The sequence below is a fragment of the Alexandromys fortis genome, unplaced genomic scaffold (genome assembly GCF_014885135.2).
Source record: "Alexandromys fortis isolate MF-2015 unplaced genomic scaffold, M_Fortis_MF-2015_v1.1 scaffold_36, whole genome shotgun sequence".
NCBI lineage: Eukaryota > Metazoa > Chordata > Mammalia > Rodentia > Cricetidae > Alexandromys > Alexandromys fortis.
Window position 1 is genome coordinate 11717827 of NW_026067915.1, and position 21027 is coordinate 11738853.

The following is a 21027-nucleotide window of genomic DNA, read 5'->3' on the forward strand; positions in this document are numbered from 1 at the left end:
TGTTTGTGGTGAATCTTGGAGTCCACCTGCTCACTTCGCTTCCTGGGAATTACATTTTGAGCATGGCTGAATTTTCTCTTACATTCTCACACTGGTGCCAACCTCCTTCCTCCTAGCTGTGCGTTCATTCACGCTATCAGAGCCTTTGATCCTCGCGTGCACAGATCTCCACCTCCTGCCCCACCCCTGCAGACTCAGCCCAGAGGAGGCAATCATCTCTTTTAGTTCATCCTCGCTTGCCTACCTCAGTAGCCTGCAGGAAGAATCTGGTGTTAGAGACCTCAAGCTTGCTAGGTGAGTCTGTACCATTTGAGGACTATCACTGTAGTCCTCAAGTCGCACTCTAGAGGAGGCTGGCAGTATGCCCTAGTTCTAACTCTCCTTTTGGGTATTCACAATGAGAGTTAGCAAACAGATTAAAAGCTGGAAGTCCTGAGTGGGGCGGCGATGCTAAGTGAGTGTGAGCGTGTACTAGAACACACAGCCAGGGCAGCTGCCTCTGCCTGCTGGTCAAGCCCTAGCAGGTGCCCTGAGTCTATTTCCTCTCTAGCTCTCTTCTTGGAGGAGCGCATCATCCAAACTCAGATTTTGCCTTTTGCTATGTGTATGACTTTCCTATTGATTTTAAATTTTCCCCTCAACAGCAAAGATTAGTTCCATTAAGTTCCTACCATGTTTTACTCAACTGGCTGCTTTAAATATGCAGCCCAGATGTTGGATTCTTCTTCATTATCAGAGTAGGGGGATTCCTCCACCCCCTCTCGTTGTCCATGTGTGTGTGTATATATATATATATATATACACACACACATATATATACACATATATATACACATATATATGTATATATATATGTGTGTATATATATATCTGTATGTTAGGTGCATTAGTTGGAATGGAAAATGATATATGAACCAGCCCTGCCAGCCACCATGTGGACAAGACATCTATACCTGGTCTCTCTTTCCAGCCACCATGCAGATGAGACCTCTATATCTGGTCTCTTTGCAGCTCCATTTTCTATGTTAAAGGTTAAACCAATTTCTGGTAGCCATGTTGGTGGGGAAAGAGAAATTCAGTTCCCTGCTTTCTGGAGCCTTAAGGAGCGTCCAGTCAGTTCTTCCTCACACATTTGCCAGCACAGAGCTGTGTTCCACAGTGAGGGGCAGGGCACAGCTGCCCTGGCATTGAGGTGTTCCCGTGACTAGCAGCACAGATAGTGAGGAGGCACACTGTCCCCCTCAACTCCTAAGAGTGCCCTTTGGACTCATAGTAGCTCGTGACACTTTCTTCCCATTTCCTGTCCCTGCCCCAGCAGTTGTCCCTGAAGGTCCTCACCCCACCTCCAGTTCAGCTACTTCTCACATCTTGGAAACCATCGAGAATTTGGTAGGCCACCACTTTCCTTGACCTTGTCATCCCTGCAGGCAAGCAGAAGAGGACAGGAAAGGTCCTGACCCCAACCTCTTCCCCTTTCTCTTATTCCCCGCTCCCCACCATGTATGTGTGAGAGCCATCCACAATGGTCTGTGCAGAGCATATGGAGTTTGCCTCTTCTGTTTGGATGACTGTAGACCTTTGGAGAATGCTGCAATCTGTCATTGGAGGCTTAGCTGCCTGCCAGTACCCAGCGTCAGCACAGCTTTTGTGTCTCACTGTACAAAGTGAATACGTGTCTTCTTGGGTTGCGATGGCAAAGCCTCCTGTCCCACTCACATGTTTCTGAAGAGTTTAAAACTTACACTTAAAAATACTTTGTATGCTTAGATTGATCATATATTTGTGACTCAAGTAGCAGTCAGCAGGGACAACTCCCCATTGCCCTGTCATTGCCCCAACAATCACTGAGGTTGGGGCCCCAGCTGCTGAAGTGTATGGTCTTCTCATGGAGACCCCATATAGTGACCCATATAGGTACATGCCCTCCTCATGTGGTGTAGATCCCAACAGCGCAGCCTGCTAGGTCAAGGCAAAAGCTGTGAGTTTTGTAGGCCAGCTTCATTGTCAGCCACTGTCACTTCTGCTATATTTCACTGGCTACTTAAGACTAACCCTGATTCGGTGTAGGGGAGGCTCCTCAAAGACAAGATCACCAGGAGGCAAAGGCACTAGGGAGATCACCTGGGAGGCTGGATGCCATAGCTTCTACCTATTCAACTTCACAAGCTTGTGTTCAAACGCAAATCTGGTACCCCTGTACCAAAAGCCTGTGGTGGACATGGATCCACGAGAAGAGGACAAGACACACGTGGTTCACATTCCTTCCGGTCACTAGATTGTCTGGATTAAATGGAGAATTGACTGGAGGCAGAAAGTGTCTGTCCTGGGTGTTCAGAAGGCAGCCATGTGATCCACCTGCGCTCCCCCAGGATTGCACCTGTGAACCTGCTTTTACAGGTGATATCGGATGCAGATGAACATGGATGCTGGCTGCAGATTAGGAGTAAGGCATCCGGGCACCTGTGAGACCAGCTGCAGCTGTAGCTCAGCTCCTGACTTCACTCTGAGCAGTAACAAAAACATTACAGACAAATGATTCTTTGGTCTAAGGAAAGAGGCTGACATGCCTTGGATATAGTCTTCTAAGTCTTTAAAACAGAAAAAAAACTCCAAAACCAAAACAAAAGATTAGTTCAGTTGGCAGGATGACTTCCTAGCATGTATGAAACCTTATATTCAGTTCCCAGCACTACATGCATGGGATGCGGTGGTGCATTCCTGGAAGTGGGGGCAGAAGAACCAAAGTTCAAGGTCCATCCTCAGCTATGCAGTGAGTTTGAGCCAGCCTTGGCTAGAGAGCCTTTCTTAAATAAACAAAACCAATCATGAAGCAAAACAAAGCAGAACCAAGCCCCAAACCCAATGGTTCTAATGATTTTATTGCTCAGTGGCAAAATAAATCAAAGCAACGTTAATTTCGAAGTCACTGTGAATCACATTTAAACATATCAGTGACTGCTAGGAAGCAGGTCTGAATGCTGGGACCGGGCTTGGGAGGAAGGCATCGCAGTGTGGTATGTTCTTGTAAACATCGGTACAGGTCGAGAGCAATTTCTCTTGTTGGTGTGAGCTAAGCTCCAGCTCCCTCCGTCTGCAGAGACGAGCATCACAGGTTCGTTTCTGCCTCACACCTGCCAGAGCTAGAAACACTGCCCTAGAGAAGAATGGGGTCTAAATTGGCTACATTTATTCTAAGATGTTTGTCTCAGAGGCGCTGCCTGCCCCTGGTTCCTTGCATGGTGGACCCATCCTCCACAGTGGAGTCCTACAGGCTGCACAAGGGAAGAAATGATGCTCCTGATACAGAGGGTATGAAATGAAAATGGAGACGCTCTGCTCCTTCCCATTCCCAGCCCCACCTGCTCTGGGAAAGAACGCCCCGTCTGAAAGGGCTTCACAATCCCATCCGTAAGGACTCTTTCCCTGTCCTCACTCCCACTTCTTGCTGCTGCCTGGTTCTGTGCCTCTGACTTTGCTCTGTCACCTGAGTGAGTCACTGAAGTAGCAAGGACTCCCTGGCAAGCTCTCTGTAGTAAGTCAGATCTTTGTACCGTGTCCATTCAGCCCTGCCTGGGATGTGCTCCAAGGACCAAAGGGAAAGAAAAAAGATTCCAGCCAGCAGATAGACCCACAAACTGAGCAGGGACTGGAGTGAGGCCTGTGGTGTTGGGAACAGGAAGGTTGGCCTTCTTGGTTGTCTGCAGGAGCTGTGATGCTGATTGGCCAGCACTGGGGACAGTAGTCTGGAACCAGAGTGACAGTTGGCTACTCAGATCCAAACTTGTCAGTAGGACCACACCATGACAGGAGCATATTCCAGCCTTGCGCAGGCACGTAGGGAGGGAGCTGAGTCCTGGGGCAGCCTTGGCTATGGTCCACTTACTGCCCCCAGCTGCCCTCAGCTCTGGGATGCTGCTCTCTGGCAGTCTGGATGTGCCATGCAGTGGGTCTGTTTCCAGACTGCTACCACAGTCTCAGGTCTTGAGTTCTTCCCGTTTCCTGGGCACTCTCTGGGTGGACACAGTGAGATCAGCGGAGCTGGCCTCCTGCACTTGGAGGGACCGCCACGGTCACACGTTTACCAGGACATCCAGCGGGACCAGGCCTCTCTTCTTCCCACTGAGGACTCTGATGAAGCCGTCCTGTTCTTCCTCAGAAGTCACACAGATCTGAGTGTGAGGGAGAGAGAGGAAAGGCTTCAGTTCAGCGAGAACAAGCAGGGACCTGCAGCAGAAGCTGCTGATGACTGAGCATACAGGAACACCCAGCTGAGAAAGGAGACGTGGCTCGGTTGGCAGGGGGAAGTCGGGGGTGGCAATGTGAGGAAATGCTCAATAAAACATTACATGCAAACCTGGGTTTGGAAACGGGCCTAGATGCAGAATATTTTCTGGGCTCCTGCTTTATGAGTAAGGAGTAACAAAACGGCATTAAATCCGGTGACTCCCCGAAGAGGCACCATAAGGAGAGGATGACAAAAACGTCTCACAGAACTCGCACAAGGATCGCAAGTTTTCAGTATATTATGCTGAAGACCCAAAATAATAGCTGTCACTCACTGGTTCCTGTCCAGTGCTTGGAATTTTACATGTGAACTGTATAGCACCAGGAAGCCAAGACACAATTTCATTACTAGCTCCAGGCAAATAAACGTGAGCATCTCTCATACACCAGAGCAGGCACCTCTGCGAGACTCCAAAGGAAGCAGTGGAAATCCATTCGGGTGTCCTTGCTATTCACTGTTCACAGGGCAGTGCAGGGCAAAGAAGGGGGAGGCAGCCAGATGTGTGAGGCGGCCCCTGGGGAGGACAGTTCCCCCTCCCGTGAACCCCTGCCACAGTTGAAAGGCACACCTTGGTGAGTATTTCCCAGAGACAGCCCAAGACGTGGCCCAAGAGCTCCCTGGAAAGGGACAGAGTTTGAAAGATGCTGCAGTGGTACGGGAAGGGAAGAGACCAGGCAAGTGTGCGGCTCAGCTGGAGAGAAGCTACAGGGCTCTGCACATGGACGGCTCCACCTTGAGATAAGGGGTCTACCCTGACCTGGGTCAAGATCTGCAAAGAAGTTCAGTTGAGGTAGCATTGCTTTTCCAAGGCGGCTGGCTGGGAAGGAGCCTGGTCATGTTTACAACCCAGAGGTAGCAGCACCTACCGGTGAATGGAACCTGGATGAGGTTCCAGCAGCACCTAAAGCTGGACCTCTAGGGTCTGCAACATGCACCAGGCTGGTATGTGAGCTGTGTTTCAGAAACCTGACTGCAAAGAGGTTTAAATCACACTCTGGGAGGAGTTGATGTCAGAGCGTGGAGGGTGTGCCAAGGGTGACACAATGTCCAGATGTCTGTCATCTGTGAGACAGAAGTAGCTGGAGATTCTGCTGGATCTCGCTGGAGCCTAACATAGGTAAGCTGAACCCAACTCAGTTTTCAAAGACTGAGGTTTGCTTTTGTCCATTCCAGAAACAATGGCACACATACTCTTTATACCAGGACTTGGGAGTCAGGGGCAGAACAAGAGGTTTGAGGCAAGCCTTGGCTACATAGTAAGTTGGGGACCAGCCTGAGCCACACAATAGCTTGCTCACAAAACTACAAACCAAACCAAACACAAATAAAAAGGTACATAACACGTTTAGTGTAAATGCTGGGGGCAGCCTGAGGACAGCTGTGCATCTTGGGAGCAGCTATGAAGTCAGACGTTGAGTGAGTAGCTCTAAGCGGGGTGAGCAGGAAGACAGCAGCCACTACTGTCTATCTTAGGGGCGGCACTCGCCAAGTGAAAATGGAAGATGCTAGTGTATTTGGGGCAGTGAATTCAGAAAAGGATACTAGTGGGACACACATACACAGGCACACAGAAAGACACACAAAGATACACACACAGATATACACACAGACAGACACACACAGAAAGACATACACAGATACACACATAGACACACACAGAGACATACAGACAGATACACACACAGAGACACACACAAACACACACAGACACACATAGACAGATACACACACAGACACACACAGACAGATACACAACCAGACACACACATAGACACACACACACACATAGACACACAGACAAACACACACCACACCCCTTGACCTAGCCTTTCTGGTGAGCAGGACCTTGAAAAAGACATTTAAGCAGAGAAGAATGAACATGAAATAAAAATGCACCTGACAAAGTGCAGGGCAAGGGGTCAGCTGTGGCAGTGGGTACCTATAATTCTAGCAAAGGCAGGCAGATATGTGAGTTCAAGGCCAGCCTGGTCTACAGAGTGAGTTTCAGGACAGCCAGGGCTCAGACAGATGGACAGACAGATGAGTTCAGTGTGGTCTGGACAGAGGTGGATGGGTGAAGAGTGGAAGGAAAGGTGGCGAGCACTGTCAAAGCCTGGAGCATACTGGAAATATAGGCCATGCTACACCCTGCTGGGCCCCTCAGCTCACTTTCTGACTTGTCTCCGTGGCCAGAACTGGGTCAGAGCCAACCACTAAATAATCATTGACAGTAGAATGGGACCAATTTGATCAACTTAGAACTGCCTGGGTCACATAGGATGTCGGTGGGTCACAAGAGTCAGGCTTGGCACTGCACCATGGCTGAAGGGCAAAGGTGACAGCTGGCAGATGCTGGAGAGTTTTAAGATGACAACCGAAATGGTCAGATTTATTGAAAATGGTGTTTTCTCAATTCTCTTCTATCTCTTTCCACATCCCTTTTCTTCCCTTTGCCTCTGTTATCTCTACCCCTTTTTCTTTTTCTATCCATGTATATACATAATTAAAAATAAAAATAAAAACCTAAACCTTATCATATAATAAAAACCATAAGTTACTAGATTTGGCCAATATTCCAAAGTTTGCCACTCTGATGTATGTACAGCTGTTAAAAATTATATTTTTATAAAACTAAGTAGAATTAGACAGTCTAAATAAAATATATTAAACTATGCATTCTAATGAAAACTTGGTATGAGATACGTCAAAGATTTTAATGTCAATAATAACTTGATGGTTGAATTGCTGCAGTTGCTATGTTCTTCTATCTTTAAAAATATTATTTCCTAAATTTCCATATAATTAATTGCAGCTTTAAAATCAAAAAAATAATTTCTGGCTTTTTTTTTTTTGCCACAACACAAGGAATCTGTGAAAACATTTCTACAGCTATGACAGACCCAAGGATGATTTTATAAAAATGATTTAAAGGAATTTGAAGCCATTTAAGTAGGACTCTTTTTAAGCTTAAAACATGAAGAAAATTCATCCTGTCAAGGCAGGCTCCTACGTGTTCATAATGGATAACTTAATTCCATCTGGAAACAAGAGCTCTGTGGATAAACAATGTAATAATTATGAAAGATTAACCTCAGAAACAGAAATGTGATTTAATAAAAAAGCACTGCAGTTATTTTCAGAATCAATTTTCTCCCATTCCTCTGTTAATGGTTACTTGTCTCTTTATGTTTTTAGACTTATAAATATCACACTGGCTACTTTCTGGGGCCCATGGGGTGTTTACCACTGCAGATGAATCTCCATTGAGACCTGCTCTGGGTTAGGATGGTGGAATATGACTTTTGTTAAACACCCACGGTGTCCAGGCACTGTGCTGTCTTTATACAGGTGGACACAGTGAACTCTTGGTCTACATTAGGAAGATCTACTATACTCATTTTTTTAGGTGACATTTAGAGGTGACTATCAAATCCACACAGGCTACAGATCCAATTCTATATGACTTTGCCATCAACGACCTTCCTCCTATATCACATTCTTTAAGCATAAACTAATAATATAAGAAGTTCAAGTGGATGTCAAGTTTGAATTATTTATTTATTGTTGTTATTATAGCATTGATTTTTGGAGTCAGGGTCTTACTATATATGTAGCCTTGAGTAGTCTCGGACTCACTATGTAGATCAGGCTGGTCTTGGACTCACAGAGATTAGCCTGCTTCTGCTTCTGAATGCTGGGATTAAAGGCGTGCTTTGCCATGCCCAGATTTAACAATAATATTCTTAAATTAAGGCTCTTGTTTGATCTCATGTAGCCCAGGCTGGCTTAGAACTCCTGATCCACTGCCTTTACTTCCCAAGCCCGGAGATGGCAGAGCACCACCTCAGCTCAGGTTAGAGGCTTTCTTATACCTGCAAATAAAACCATCAATCAACATTTCCACCTTTCCCTCAGCCAAGTCCATGTCTTCATTGAGCCCAGTCAAGGTGGGAGAAGTCTGTGTTTGTTGTGTGGGGTGTGCGTGGCATTCAGAGACGTGGCTACAGTGTGGTGTGGGGTGTGCATGGCATTCAGAGACGTGGCTACAGCATGGTGTGGGGTGTGCGTGGCATTCAGAGACGTGGCTACAGTGTGGTGTGGGGTGTGCGTGGCATTTAGAGATATGGCTACAGCGTGGTGCGGGGTGTGCCTGGCATTTGTGTGAGCAAGGGTGGGAGGGTGGACCTGCGATGACTGAGAAGTGAATGTGATCAGGGTGTACATTGTATGGATTTCCCAAACAACTAATAAAAACATGCCTGGGGGTGGGAATGTGCTCAGTAGAGGTGCTAACGTGGGCAAAGAGGCCCGTGTTTGCATTTGTATTCTTGCCTGGCACTCACATGTGCCCCTGAGTAAGGCACCTAATCTCTGTTGGAATCTGCTCCCTATTTTGTAAAATAGAAATCCTCCAAGGTTAATCCACACAGTTCACAGGGCATGTGAAAAGAAGATGTTATAAATATCTGAGGTTAAGCATCTTCCCTGCTTCATTCATGGAGGTGGGCTCTCTTTGTGGACCTGCAATGTGGTGATCTGGCTAGTCTTGCTAGCTCCTTTTCCCTGGGGGTTCCTTAGTCACTTGGCCTCTGGGAGGACGCTAAGAATTTGACCTCCTGTCTTCACACTTACACAGTAAGTTCTTTACCCTTGAGCCAGCCTCTCCCAGTTCTTTCTATTACATTTTATGCCCACTGAAAAAGACCCTGCCTGTCTTTCCTGGGTCTCTCTTGCTTCCTCAAGCATGGAAGGTTTGACATACCAGGTGACTCAGGGGCTCACCCCATGCTCAAGCTTCCTCCAGTCTTCTTCCCTTGGTAGAAATGAGAACATCTTGTCTCCTAGGTCAGTTTTGCTGTTCTTCTTGGGCCTTTGTTTTGCCGTAGGTCATCCAATGCCACTATCTCCTGAACTTCAGGGTAGCCCCTAGTGGTGGGGGATGGTTGCAGTGGTGAGGGCAAGGTGAGGTGGGCTGGAAATTTTTGATCTTTTGGGTACCTTGGTCATACCTGATCTCCATCACTGTGCTATTAAGGCTGAATAAGGCCAAGGACCCCCTGCATCTGCATCTCTGCTCTTTCATCTTTCAGAGAATTTTCTTTGAGAACTATGTTCATCTGGGCACAGCAGCACTGGATTCTGGTTCTGATCTCTGTATTCTGTCTACAGCATTATCCTCACACTCTCCAAACTCTTCCCCTAAGGGAAGTCTTATTGTTGACTACCCGCTGTCACCGTGTGATTGTCCCTAATTCTCACCATTATGAGATTACTTTGAAGGCTGTCATTCCTTGCCCAGCTTCCCCACCCTCCCACCGCGCACAGATTATTTTCAGGAGCTCATTGCAGAAAATGGAATTATAGCATGCATAGGACTGACTAATTTTCATGGTTCTCAATACATGGTCTGAAGTAACTGTTCAAAAGGAGAGGACTGATGCACACTCGTAACTACAGAAAGTCGATTTCACAAATTCCACCTGCAACTGTTGTTAAGATATATAGGAAAACAGTGATCTGATTTATTGGTATATTATTTTTAATTATTTTTATTTCTTGACTTTAAAGGGAATAGACATTTTTTTCCAAAAGTTTTTTTTCATTGTATTTTTTTTTTTTTTAGAGTTTTCCTTTAGGCATTCTATTGACTACTCACAATGAAAGGTGAATCATTGTTTTTGTATGGGACTTCTTTTCTTTTAACATTAGAAAGCAAGCCCAGGGGCTTGTGTTCTATCTCTGAGCTATACCCTAAGACTTTGCTATTTTGAGACAGGTTCTTGGTTCAGTCTGGCTTTGAACTCACTATTTATGCTGACCTTGAACTTGAGATTTTCTTGTTTGTGTTTCCTGAATGCTGGAACTGCTTGGTGTAAACTACGCGTCCAGTGTGAGGAAGCATTTTTCAATTAGATAATGCTATCTGGAGCCACATATGGAAAAGAAAATGGTTGATCAAATTGAATAAAACAGTATTTTAGAAAAATAAATCAGTTATAATTAAAAAGTAATGACAGATCGTGTGTGTGCTTTTGTGTGTGTGTGAAAGAGAGAGAGAGAGAGAGAGAGAGAGAGAGAGAGAGAGAGAGAGAGAGAGACTTAGTAACTATCTTTGAAGGTAATTCCCCCAAATGGGCGAGGAAAAGGCTCAGTGGTTGAGAACACTGGCTGCTCTTCCAGAGGACTCAGGTTCGATCTCCAGCGTCCCCATGTTGACTCAAGACTGTCTATTACTGCAGATCACAGGCGAGCCAATGCCTCATTTGACCTTCACAGCACCCGACATGCATGTACTGCATAGACATCTATGCAGGCGCAGTCTCCACATGAATGAAATAGAATAATAAAATTAAAGAAATGACATCCAGCATATGTTTGGGACAGCTGTACTGAACAGGCAAGTCTTAAATTATGAATGCATGTTTCATTCTTTAAATTCTTGTAGACTGAGCCTTGTAATTTCCACATTTTCAGGTAGAGACCCACTACCTGGAGGATTGCTACAATCACTATACACCAAGAATACAGATGCCAATATCTGACCCCCATACTGAAAATTGCAATCAACTGTGAGGCTTCATTGAGAAGGACAGGAAATGTCAAACTCTGGTTCCGCACATCCTCCTCTGACTTATCCAGAACTGTCCTGGAGACTGGCATAGGTCATTTTGTCTGTAGTGAAGATGAGGTACGTGACAGGAGAAAACAGAAGCACGGCTGAAGGTCAGCCCCTCTGTGCTGGAAGGGGACACACAGAGGAACAGGACAGCGCTGAACTCTGATTGCCCTGTTGGTTTCTATCTGTATTCTAGAGCTGAGATAAGGAATCCAGAAGGAAGTAGTTTCAGGATACTATAGATGTAGAGGTCTCAGGAAAACCAACAACCTCACAGAGAATGTGCCAGTCAACATAGCAAAAAGGTACCAGGAATTTGTAGATGAGTGCAGGGAGATGGGCGGAGTCTCTGTCCAAGGTGGTTTTCAGTCCATGTTTTGTCCCTGTCTATTATGTGAAAGTGGATGGCCTTCAGGGGAAACATAGAGGCTTAGAGTCTTGATTAGGAGATCTGAGAGGGCTCTGTGTGATTGGAGCCAGCACACCAAGCCCTGTAGCTCAGCAGCACAAGAGGACAAAGCTTTCTCATTAGGTGATAACACATAGGTGGGCACAAGCCCAGAGTGGAAACGGGAGTGGCCGCTAACATCAGTGACTTGTGGTCCTCAGACAGGTGCAGGGATGAGATGCTCTCTTATGACACTCAGACATTACATATGCTTCTTCTCTGACAGACACCACTAAGGCTCTGTGGTTTGAATGAGAAATGTCCCCTACAGGCTCCTGTATTTGAACACTTGGTCTCCAGTTCCTGGCACTGTTTGGGGCAACTAATGGGACCTTTAGGAGGTGGGGCCTTGATGGAGGAAGTCTGTCACTAGGGGCGGGCTTTGGAGCTTTATTATTTATTCCCACTTCCTGTTCTTTCTGTCTTTCCTTCTCCCTCCTGTCCCCTCTGCTTCCTGGGCTTGAATGAAATGTGATCAGTCAGCTTCCTGGCCCTGTTGTGTTCTTTCATCTCCTTCCCAGGCATTATGGACTCCAACGTTCTGAAACAACTCCTCTCGTCCCTAAATTACTTTTAGGTATGGCATTCTATCACAACGATAAAAACTAATTAAGGGTCTTGTATGCTGGATTCTCGCTATCCCACACCATTGACACAAGGTCATCTTTTCTCAAGTGACACACTTGGTCCCCTGCTTGTTCCAGCTTGTGTCTGCTTTGCTTACCTGGTTTTCTTTCAGTGTTATCTGTCCCTGGTCTTTGCAGCCAATGAAGGTTCTAACACACCTATAAATCTTCTCATGCTCTTCTACTCTCTGAACAAAGTTGGCCGGAAAGAAACCAACCCTGTCCCGAATTTTTCCCTGAAATGGAAGAGGAGGCATTCAGCGGCCAACGTAACATTTACGGTTACTGTCATCACCAAAGGATTCTTATTTCTTTTTAAAGACCGAGATACCTACTTTCCACCAGTCTTCATTGGAGTCCTCTAGCAGAGTAATCATGTCTCCTGGCCTAAAAATGAAGAATGGATGAGTTGGGTGGGGAAGTGAAACAAGGAAGGGAAAATCGACTTTGATGTGAGACGGTTTTTCATCCACTCACGCAATCCTAAAATAAACAGAAATAAAACAAACACCATTTCACTGGCTCTTCCCTCCCAAGAAAATGGAAAGCACATATAATTTCTGTGCCTTATTTTTTAAAATGGTGGTTATCTTTACTTTTAGTACATGAAGATCATATTTACATTTCAAAAAGACCCAGATTTTCAGTGGTTAGGAACACTGGCTGCTCTTCTAGGTTCAATTCCCAGTACCCACATGGCAGCTCACAACTGTCTATGACTTTAGGTCAGGGGATTTGACACCCTTGCAAAGACATATATGGAGGCAAAACATAACACACATGAACTAAAAATAAATATTTTTTTAAAAGGAACACACAGGGGATTGGGGTGGCAAGGTGTCATGTATGTTGACCAACCTGGTCTCATATGTGATACATAGCTAAGGATAGTGAAAGCCTACATTTTCATGTTTGCCTCTTTAGTAACAAAATCCCTAAAGCCACTCCTGATTGCAAGAGATGGGAGAGTGGGCCCCACACCTGTGACAGGTACTGCACCATCTCAAGATAAGGAGGGAGAGGAGCTATAAGTCTTCCCTGGGAAGGACTTAGAGCTGTCAGTGTGACTGTACACCGCAGAGCCAGCATCAGCCAATATCATGGATTTTGCCCAATTCAAGACCTGATACTACATTGTTGCCCAGGCTGGCCTGGGATTTACTATGTAACCCAGGCTTGTCTTGAACTCCCTGCAGTCTCCTGGTTTTAGCCTCCTGATGCTGGGATGCTGAGGCTATGCCACAATAATCACCTTTTCACTCTGCCTGGGTTTGCTGCTCCAAGCCAGGAATTATTCAAGACTCATCCTCGTCCTCTCCAGGCAGCCTTTCTTTTTATTTGTATGGTACCAGAAGCACTCTTTAAGAAACTCATTGTTGACTTTCTTAGGTGCTGGGATAGAGCAGAGCAGATTTCTGTGCTCATTTTGCTATTCTGATTCAGCCTCTTCTGCTGTCAGCACCACATCTCAGTTACTATCTGTTTCAACCTGGGGTTCCCACAGAGACTTGCAGGGTTACTAATATCTAAGCGTAACTTCCTGCTGCTCCAGGATAAACTCTGGAAACAGAGATCAGGGAAGCTATGAAATTTAGTCAAGGGCAGCTCCGAGAGAAATTGGGAAGACTCTTGTCACAGATCTCCATCTTTGGAAGGTGCAGGCATGTGAAGGGTGTTTATGGAACTCCGAGGGGTCATGGTAAAACAATGGGTATATTTTTCTCCAGAGCTCGTCTTCCTTTTTCTGCTCCACTTCCTCTTCTTCCTCTTTCTCTTCCCCATTCTCTCCTTCCTCCTATTCCTTATCCTCTTCCTCTTCTGTGTGTCCAATGTGTGCAAGTATGATGTATGTTGGCATGTGTGAGCTCCATGATGATTGCATAGGAATCAGAGGGTAGCCTTGGATATTGGTCCCAACCTTATTGAATCAGGATCTTTTGTTGTTCACGAATGCACTGCATATCCAAAGCTAGCTTCCTTCAGGAGTCACCATGGATATTCTCCCATTTCTACCTCCCATCTTATCCTAGGAGTACTTGGGTTACAGACACACTCTACCATGCCTGGGTTTTACATGGGTCCTAGGGAATTTGAACTCAGGGCCTTATTCTTCACCTTAGGTGACTTAGACACTGAACCATCTCCCGGGTCCCTTTCTTCTTCTGAAGCCCACTGACCTTTGACCTCTGCCTCTGTTGGAACAGCTACGCTTTCTTTCACAGTCCCTGTGAGTGCTTCAGGATTTAGAATCTCCCATGAAGAGGATGGATTACTAAAAGATGAAGAATGCAGGCAGAAGTCACGGTTTCTGCTCGCTCTGTTACAGCAGCCCTGCAGCAGTAAACACAACCGACTTTCTGCCATTTCAACAGTCGCAGCTGCCTACTGATGCCACCAGAGAGAGATGCTGAAGAAAATCGCTCTTTCCCAGGTGAGGGATTTAATTAAGTACCACGGATGAAAGTCATTGTAGCCAAATCTGCTAAGCTCCAGCAGATTTTACTTAACCCCGTAACCTAAGAAACGGCACATCGGTATCAAATGCAAAGGCTTTGCTGATGGTTTGATAGAGGCTGTAAGCAGGGGATTGGAGCGGGAGACGAGAGAGGTGCCTTTCCTAAGGATAAAAGATGAGGCTGCTTGCTTTAAATTTCAGTATCAAAGAGCAGCTAGAGACCCAGCCTTTAGAGTGCTTTGAAGTGGACAGTCCCAGAGCATCTGCCCCGTGCTAATTAAACTACCCGCTGAAGAAGGCACACAGCTGAGATTATTTCATCCGCGATAACATGAATATCTCTGACAGTGTTGTTCCCAACAAAAGATCCTGACCAGGACCAAAAAGTGCTTGGGGAGTGAAGAGCGCTACATCGATCCATGCATTCTGCGCTTTTTAGAAAACTCACTTCCTCATTCAACAAATATCCAGAGTGGCTGGTTGTGAAAGAGCCATTTCACTACACCCGGTACACACTGCAGAACAAAACCCTTGGCCCAAAAATACACCAACGGTTTGCGTGGTCTGAGTTAACCTTTAATCTAGATGCAGTCTAAATGAGCATTTGGAAGGAAGTGAGACCCAGCTGCCTCGGTGCATGCAGAGACTCCCACACTTGGAGAGGAGATGCTAAGGAGAAAAACACCCAAGTCACAGTCTCACAGACAAGGCTGCTGAGCACCTGGCTTGAAGGGCAAGGCTAAACTCTGGGATGATGGCCTCTGTGTCCACTCCCTGGGTCTGATCCACTTTCTTTACATGTTACCTGCTCTCTGGGTAAAGCATGATTTAAAGATCCTCTCTCTGTCCCTGCTGATTGGTTGATTCTCAGTGACAGGAGGTAGCCGCTGACTTGGCATTCTAGTCACAGTAAGGTCACACTGTGGGATAGTCTGTTTTATGTCAAAAAAATGTGTTGGCCCAGTTTTAAGGCTCTAGCTAGAGTTTGCTCAGTTCTCTTTATTAAGCACCTGGTTAACTCTTCTCTCCAGCTACTTCTCTTCCTTGGGCTCTGTTCCTCCAGATTACTATGTTCCAACTCTGATCCCTCACCCCAGGTCAGGTACCAGACAGCGATAAGCGTCCCTAAGCTCTGGAGCCTGGCAAATTACAGGGAGTCCCAAGAAGCCCCATGACTTGGGGTGATGGGGAAGAGGCCCAGAGATTTAAAAAAAAGAGGAAAGCTTGAGTGGGATAATAGATAATTTAGTGTGAACTTATATTCACACTAATAATAATAACAATAATAATAATAGGTAATATAGTGAATACTTGTGTTCTATTATTTATGAATAATTTACATTGGTATAGTTTTTGTATATTGATACAAGTTCAAATTATATTTGTTATTTCTGTTTATAATATTTGTACACCTATGCAAAGTTATTCTGTCAGATTGTATACATGCATGTTTCTACTTCTGTTTAAGACATTTTGTATATTGATACAACTTTTAGGGTATATTTTCATATTGTATTTTATATTATTCCTACCTCTGATCAAGATACTTATACATTGTTTACATTTTGAGGTTATTGTCCTCATTTGCTGCACATTTGTTTGCAGATTATTTAATATTCTGATATGAAGTCTTAATTCTTAAGTTATACAGGTATTAAGTATTATAGGTCAATAGCTATTCATGTCTGTTATACATATAGTCAGATTAATTAGGTTCTTTAGATATATAGAGATTGTATTCTGCCTAGATAGGTAATCTTCAACCACTTCAAAAATCTGCAGAACATGGCATTTAAATAACTTAGGGTTCTATTGACATGAGACACAATTGCTCCTGACAGGACCAATCTATTTCTAAGAGAATGCTGAGCACTGAAGACACTCCTTTATGATACTCCCACATCAACTGGGAGTTTGTTTTCTTCTTGGAACAATTGGCCTTTGGGCAAGGAACTGCCCATGCCTTGACCACTGACAAAGAACATGGTATCTGGACTGGATAAGCAGGACACAAGGGAAAGTACTGCCAAACCTTGCCAAGACAGGGTAAGTCAGTTCTGAAAATTTTCCTGCCTCTGAAAATGGTCTGTCAGTTATGCTAAGCCTTAGCCAAAGTTGGTTGCTTCAATATTACAAATGAGACTTTGTGTGATTGCTCAGGGAGTCAATTGTCTCTGTCATATACTGCTCACTTTGGAACCTGCTTGGTTGCACTTCCTGCCTACTCAAGTAATATCTCCCTTCTCAGGCCTTCTATGGGGTTGAAGATTAGATAAGTCTTAGTTACTTTCCTCTTATGACTTAGCCAAGCCAATTTCCAATGCAAGACTTAGATTCTTTAAAATAGAATGTTTATTAAAACATTTATCATGTGTTTCTTGCTTAATATTGTTCATGCTGGTTGTAATTTTATACTTGATATCTGTTCCTATTGTATACAGTTTTGCATTGGGTTTGGATCATTCTTATTTAGACAAAATGGAGAGGTGATGGGGAATCTTTGCCAACCAATTATCTTTAAGAGTTAGGACCAAGTTAGGGCGTGGCTTTCTGGGTACCAGGAGAAAAACTGGGCAGCCCAGGATTCACCCTCTCTCTCTCTGTGGTTCCCGCTCTACACAGCTGAGCTTGGACTTCTTGTTCCTGTTTCATGAGTTTGTCCCTTATAATAAAGAAAATATAACTGATCTATTTGTTAGCTGGCCTGGTTTTTCCTTGATTTGAGATAATTCAACATTGGGGCATGTGAGCTTGCTCTTGTCCTGACTACTGAGTTCAAACACTGCATGTATCTCTCTTGTATTCCTTTATTCACAACTGTCCATTTTCTTTCCAAATCTTCTCAACTTCGCTCTCTCCCTCCATGGTGCTCAGTGTGCTGCATTCCACCATCAAAGAACTAAAACACTGTGCCAACCAACTCTACAGAAAGAGAGAGAGAGAGAGAGAGAGAGAGAGAGAGAGAGAGAGAGAGAGCCAGCCTTGCCTATCAACCAGGGAACAATAGAAGTCTAAGGCCAGGAGGTTCCATGAAGATGACCCTTGTTGGCTAAAGTATATTATGCACAGAGCTATGAATGATACTACCTAAGCAAGGCTGACTATGTGGAATCTTCTGGAAGCTATTATCGGAAGATGGTTTGTTGCTTCATGGATGAGTGTTCCTAGAAGCAGGTAGGTTGACCTAAGACCCTACTGTCAATCTCTCCCCATGGCTCGTGTGGAGCAAAGGTTCTTAGGAGTGGAGACACTCTCCACTGTTGGGACAGCAGGAGGATAGGGGCCATCTTTGCCTTCTATTTGGGAGTCAGAAAAATGATCTCCACTTCTCTATTTCTGCAAGAATAACCAAAGGAGATTCCAGGGCATCAAGTTCCTGTTTCTTGAGTGCTTATGACTGTCAGTTCTTGGATGTGCACCAGAAGCACAGGTGAGGTGGCAAGATTTCTCTAAGCCTCAGTTTCCTGACCTTGAGGGAGAGTGGAATCCAGCAAGTTGGAGCCTCTATTTTCAGACAAACACATTATTTTCTACAAGTGAGATAAGGAATGGAAGGGGCTTAGACAATCCTAAATTAGGGGTGGGCCAGTGAAAGAGCAGGGACAGAAACACTGGTTTTTATTTTAAACACTAAATTGCATCAATGCTTACATAAAATATTTAGATAAGTCCACAATAAGTGTTGGTTATCATTACTCTTAAGCCACAATTACAGCTTTCAGGATGTTGGTAAAGTCAAAAGCAGAAGTCTATAAACTGTGAGTTGACAGTGAGCATCTTCCATGAATGAGAAGCAAGTCCCGGGGGTGGGAGGGTAGGGACAGAACCAGTGTGAACCTGGATCCAGGCAAAAATCCCAGGCGCCTAGGCCTCTAATCCTAAGCTATCACAATGCTATGCTTTAAGTTTATATGTTACACATAATAAACACATAATGAGACATAGTTGCTTTGCAAATTGTTCTGTGGACTGAGAGAGAAAACTATGCAGAAGTCTCTGGCACTATAAAATCGCTAATTCTATCACAAGCCTGTCATTTTCCACTCAGAGTCAAGACGATCTAGTGTGTGTGCCCCCCCCCCCCCAATGTGGTCTGTCTGTTTCCCTGGCTGACCTTGAACTTGTGCTCAATCTCTTGCCTTCGCCTCCAGTGCAGCTGGGGTTGCAGAGGCATGAGACCATGAACTGCTATACTGCTTGGTCAGGGACAACTGGTAATGAGATGTTTGCTTCCTTCAGTAGCTGCAGACCCTGGTCTTTGGAATGATCCAGAACTTAGGAAGGCTTCTGCCTCTCTTCATGAAGATCCAGTCTCCTTGCCCCCCCCCCCCCAATCCATCCTGACCACAAAGTAACTGGGATTACTAACTGACTCTCTAGGTGCCTCATACAGTGGTATTTCTGTAGGGCTGAAAACAGCAGATCTCCTGGAGGGGGAACAATGCCCACTGCATGAAGTGGGCATGGCCTGGCATATCTGTGCACAAATCAACAGGGGCAGAGAGATTTGACTACTTACCTCAGGGTTTGGCTCCACGGCTAACTGCTGGATATCAAGCTGCCTACCCATGACTTATCAAAACAATGCATAAGAGTTGCCCATGTCACCCTGCAGGCATTTTGGACAGTTTTAACATTCCATATCCTAGCCTGTTCATTAGAGGAAGAGAAGTCCACACTGAGCTCCATCAGCACCACCACTCAACCAAAACAGATGTCCTCGAAAGACCCAGCCAACGGGCAAAGCAAAGGAAGTCAGCCAAATTACTCTGCTCATCTGAGACTCCGTGGTGAATGGTTTCACCAGGCTCATTTCTCAGTCTTCATTAATCTGGTCCAGAACTGTTTACAGTCTGGGCACATAAGCGTAACATCGGGAACACCTGGACTCTATAGCTTGATTTCTATCTTAAACCTGAGCTCCTTAAGGCTGCTTGCATTTTCCCCCAAGTCCATATTCTGACAAGAACATTCAGCTAAAAGGGCTATTTGGAAGATTTTGGGGAGCTGCTCCTGAACTGTTACAGATCACGCTCTCTAGAACCTAATTGGGAGAGGCGTTTGAGTGAGAGGGAGGCTGCTAAACACATTAGTGACATTTGGGAAGGTCTGGGTTTCTTGACATAGTACAGCCTCACAACATAATATGCATCAGAGACTTTCCTCAAATAGCCTTGATTGGATTTTGATGTCCTGGCGACTGTGAAGATTATTTTTAAATCAAATTGGTGCATTAGAATTACATTTAGTTTTAATTAAGTTGATGCATTTGCTAAGCAGTAATGTACTTAGAGAATGGAAATGAGACACCAGGGGAGTCTTCTCCTGTCTCATTTGTCTCGAGTGGCCTCCCTTCTTATTTTACATAGGGTGCACACAGCTGGCAAGGTGAAGGACGTTAGAGTGGGCCCAACGGTAAACACAAACCTCTTGGGAGCCATCAATATAAAACCAGGGAGCTAGAGTCCTGTGTGTTTGTGTGTGTGTCTGTGTGTGTGTGTGTGTGTGTGTCTAGGTCAGAGGACAACCTTGGGTGTTGTTCCTCAGGAACTGTCTACCTTCATTTCTGGAAACAGGGTCTCTCACTGGCGTGGAGGTCACTAAGTCAGCTGTCTGTCCCTCCGCAGTGCTGGGATTACAAACACATACTACATGTTCTGCTTTTGTTTTCACAGGGGGTTTGGGTCATTGAACTCACGTCCTCATGCTTATGAGACAAACACTTTAGGGCATGATCTGTCTCCCCAGTCCTTCATTCTGGCTGAGTGTGCCTTGGCTAACAGCAATCATGATTGCTTTCAAATCTAGAATATAATCAGAACTCAGGCGACTATTTAACCACGCAGATTTCCAGGCAGGACTTGGCTTAGGGGGAGGTTTATGGTGTCCCCAGGAACCTCCACTTTAATAACATTCTCTATGGACTCTTATGGTTCACAACCAATGGCTTTAGCTGTTCCAAACAGCTTACTCCTCTAAAATACTACTGGCTTGTACAACCTCACAGTTCTACTAAAAGAACTCAAGGAATGCTGGGAAAAGTCATGGAAGACTTAGAAATGGACAAAAAAAGCATAATCAGGTTATTGTCTTCCTTTTCAATGACTTTGTTATTTTCATTTCATAGAAGTCATAGAAAGCTTATAATGATGTAATTATCACTGCACACAGAAATGCGAGAGGGCTGCGCCTGGCAGAGTCTAGCTGAGATGCTCCATGACTGTTCTCACATTGGCTTGACAATTCCCACCAGCAGTCCTCCTCATCTCCGGACATGACGCACGCTGGGCTCCCTCCGAGCTAGCTGTGACATCTCGCCGGTCCTCTCGTGCATCAGTGCATCAAAGAGTAACTTGCGGATTTGTATGAGAATCACAGTGTGATCTTCACTGTAAGCGTTCTGTATCTGGAGCAATGTAACACGAGCACAGCCTGCAGATCACAGACTCCCTGGCTCAGGGGTCAAACCTCGTCCCGATAGACTTACTGGAGAGTGATGTGCGTGATGACTCGGGGTATGCTGCCACACTGTCTGAGCTCACCGATCAACGGTGAGTTCAGGAGGATGGGTGCGGGCACAGCTGTGCAGGGATAGCA

At 45.1% G+C, this 21027-nt stretch overlaps 1 protein-coding gene across 2 annotated transcripts in view; it reads right to left on the reverse strand.

Moving 5' to 3' along the window:
* Positions 1-2729: 2729 nt before the first annotated feature.
* Stac (SH3 and cysteine rich domain) overlaps positions 2730-21027 on the reverse strand; it is a 119530-nt gene continuing 101232 nt past the window's right edge. Inside the window, exons 9-11 of one of the 2 annotated variants that reach the window (XM_050139666.1) lie at positions 12311-12362; positions 12074-12211; positions 2730-4169 (exon numbers count right to left, since the gene is read on the reverse strand). In XM_050139666.1, coding sequence (XP_049995623.1) covers positions 4071-4169; positions 12074-12211; positions 12311-12362 — 289 coding nt within the window. In that variant the 3' untranslated portion in view covers positions 2730-4070. The remainder of the gene's footprint in view (positions 4170-12073; positions 12212-12310; positions 12363-21027) is intronic. The other variant, XM_050139667.1, reaches the window with a different exon arrangement.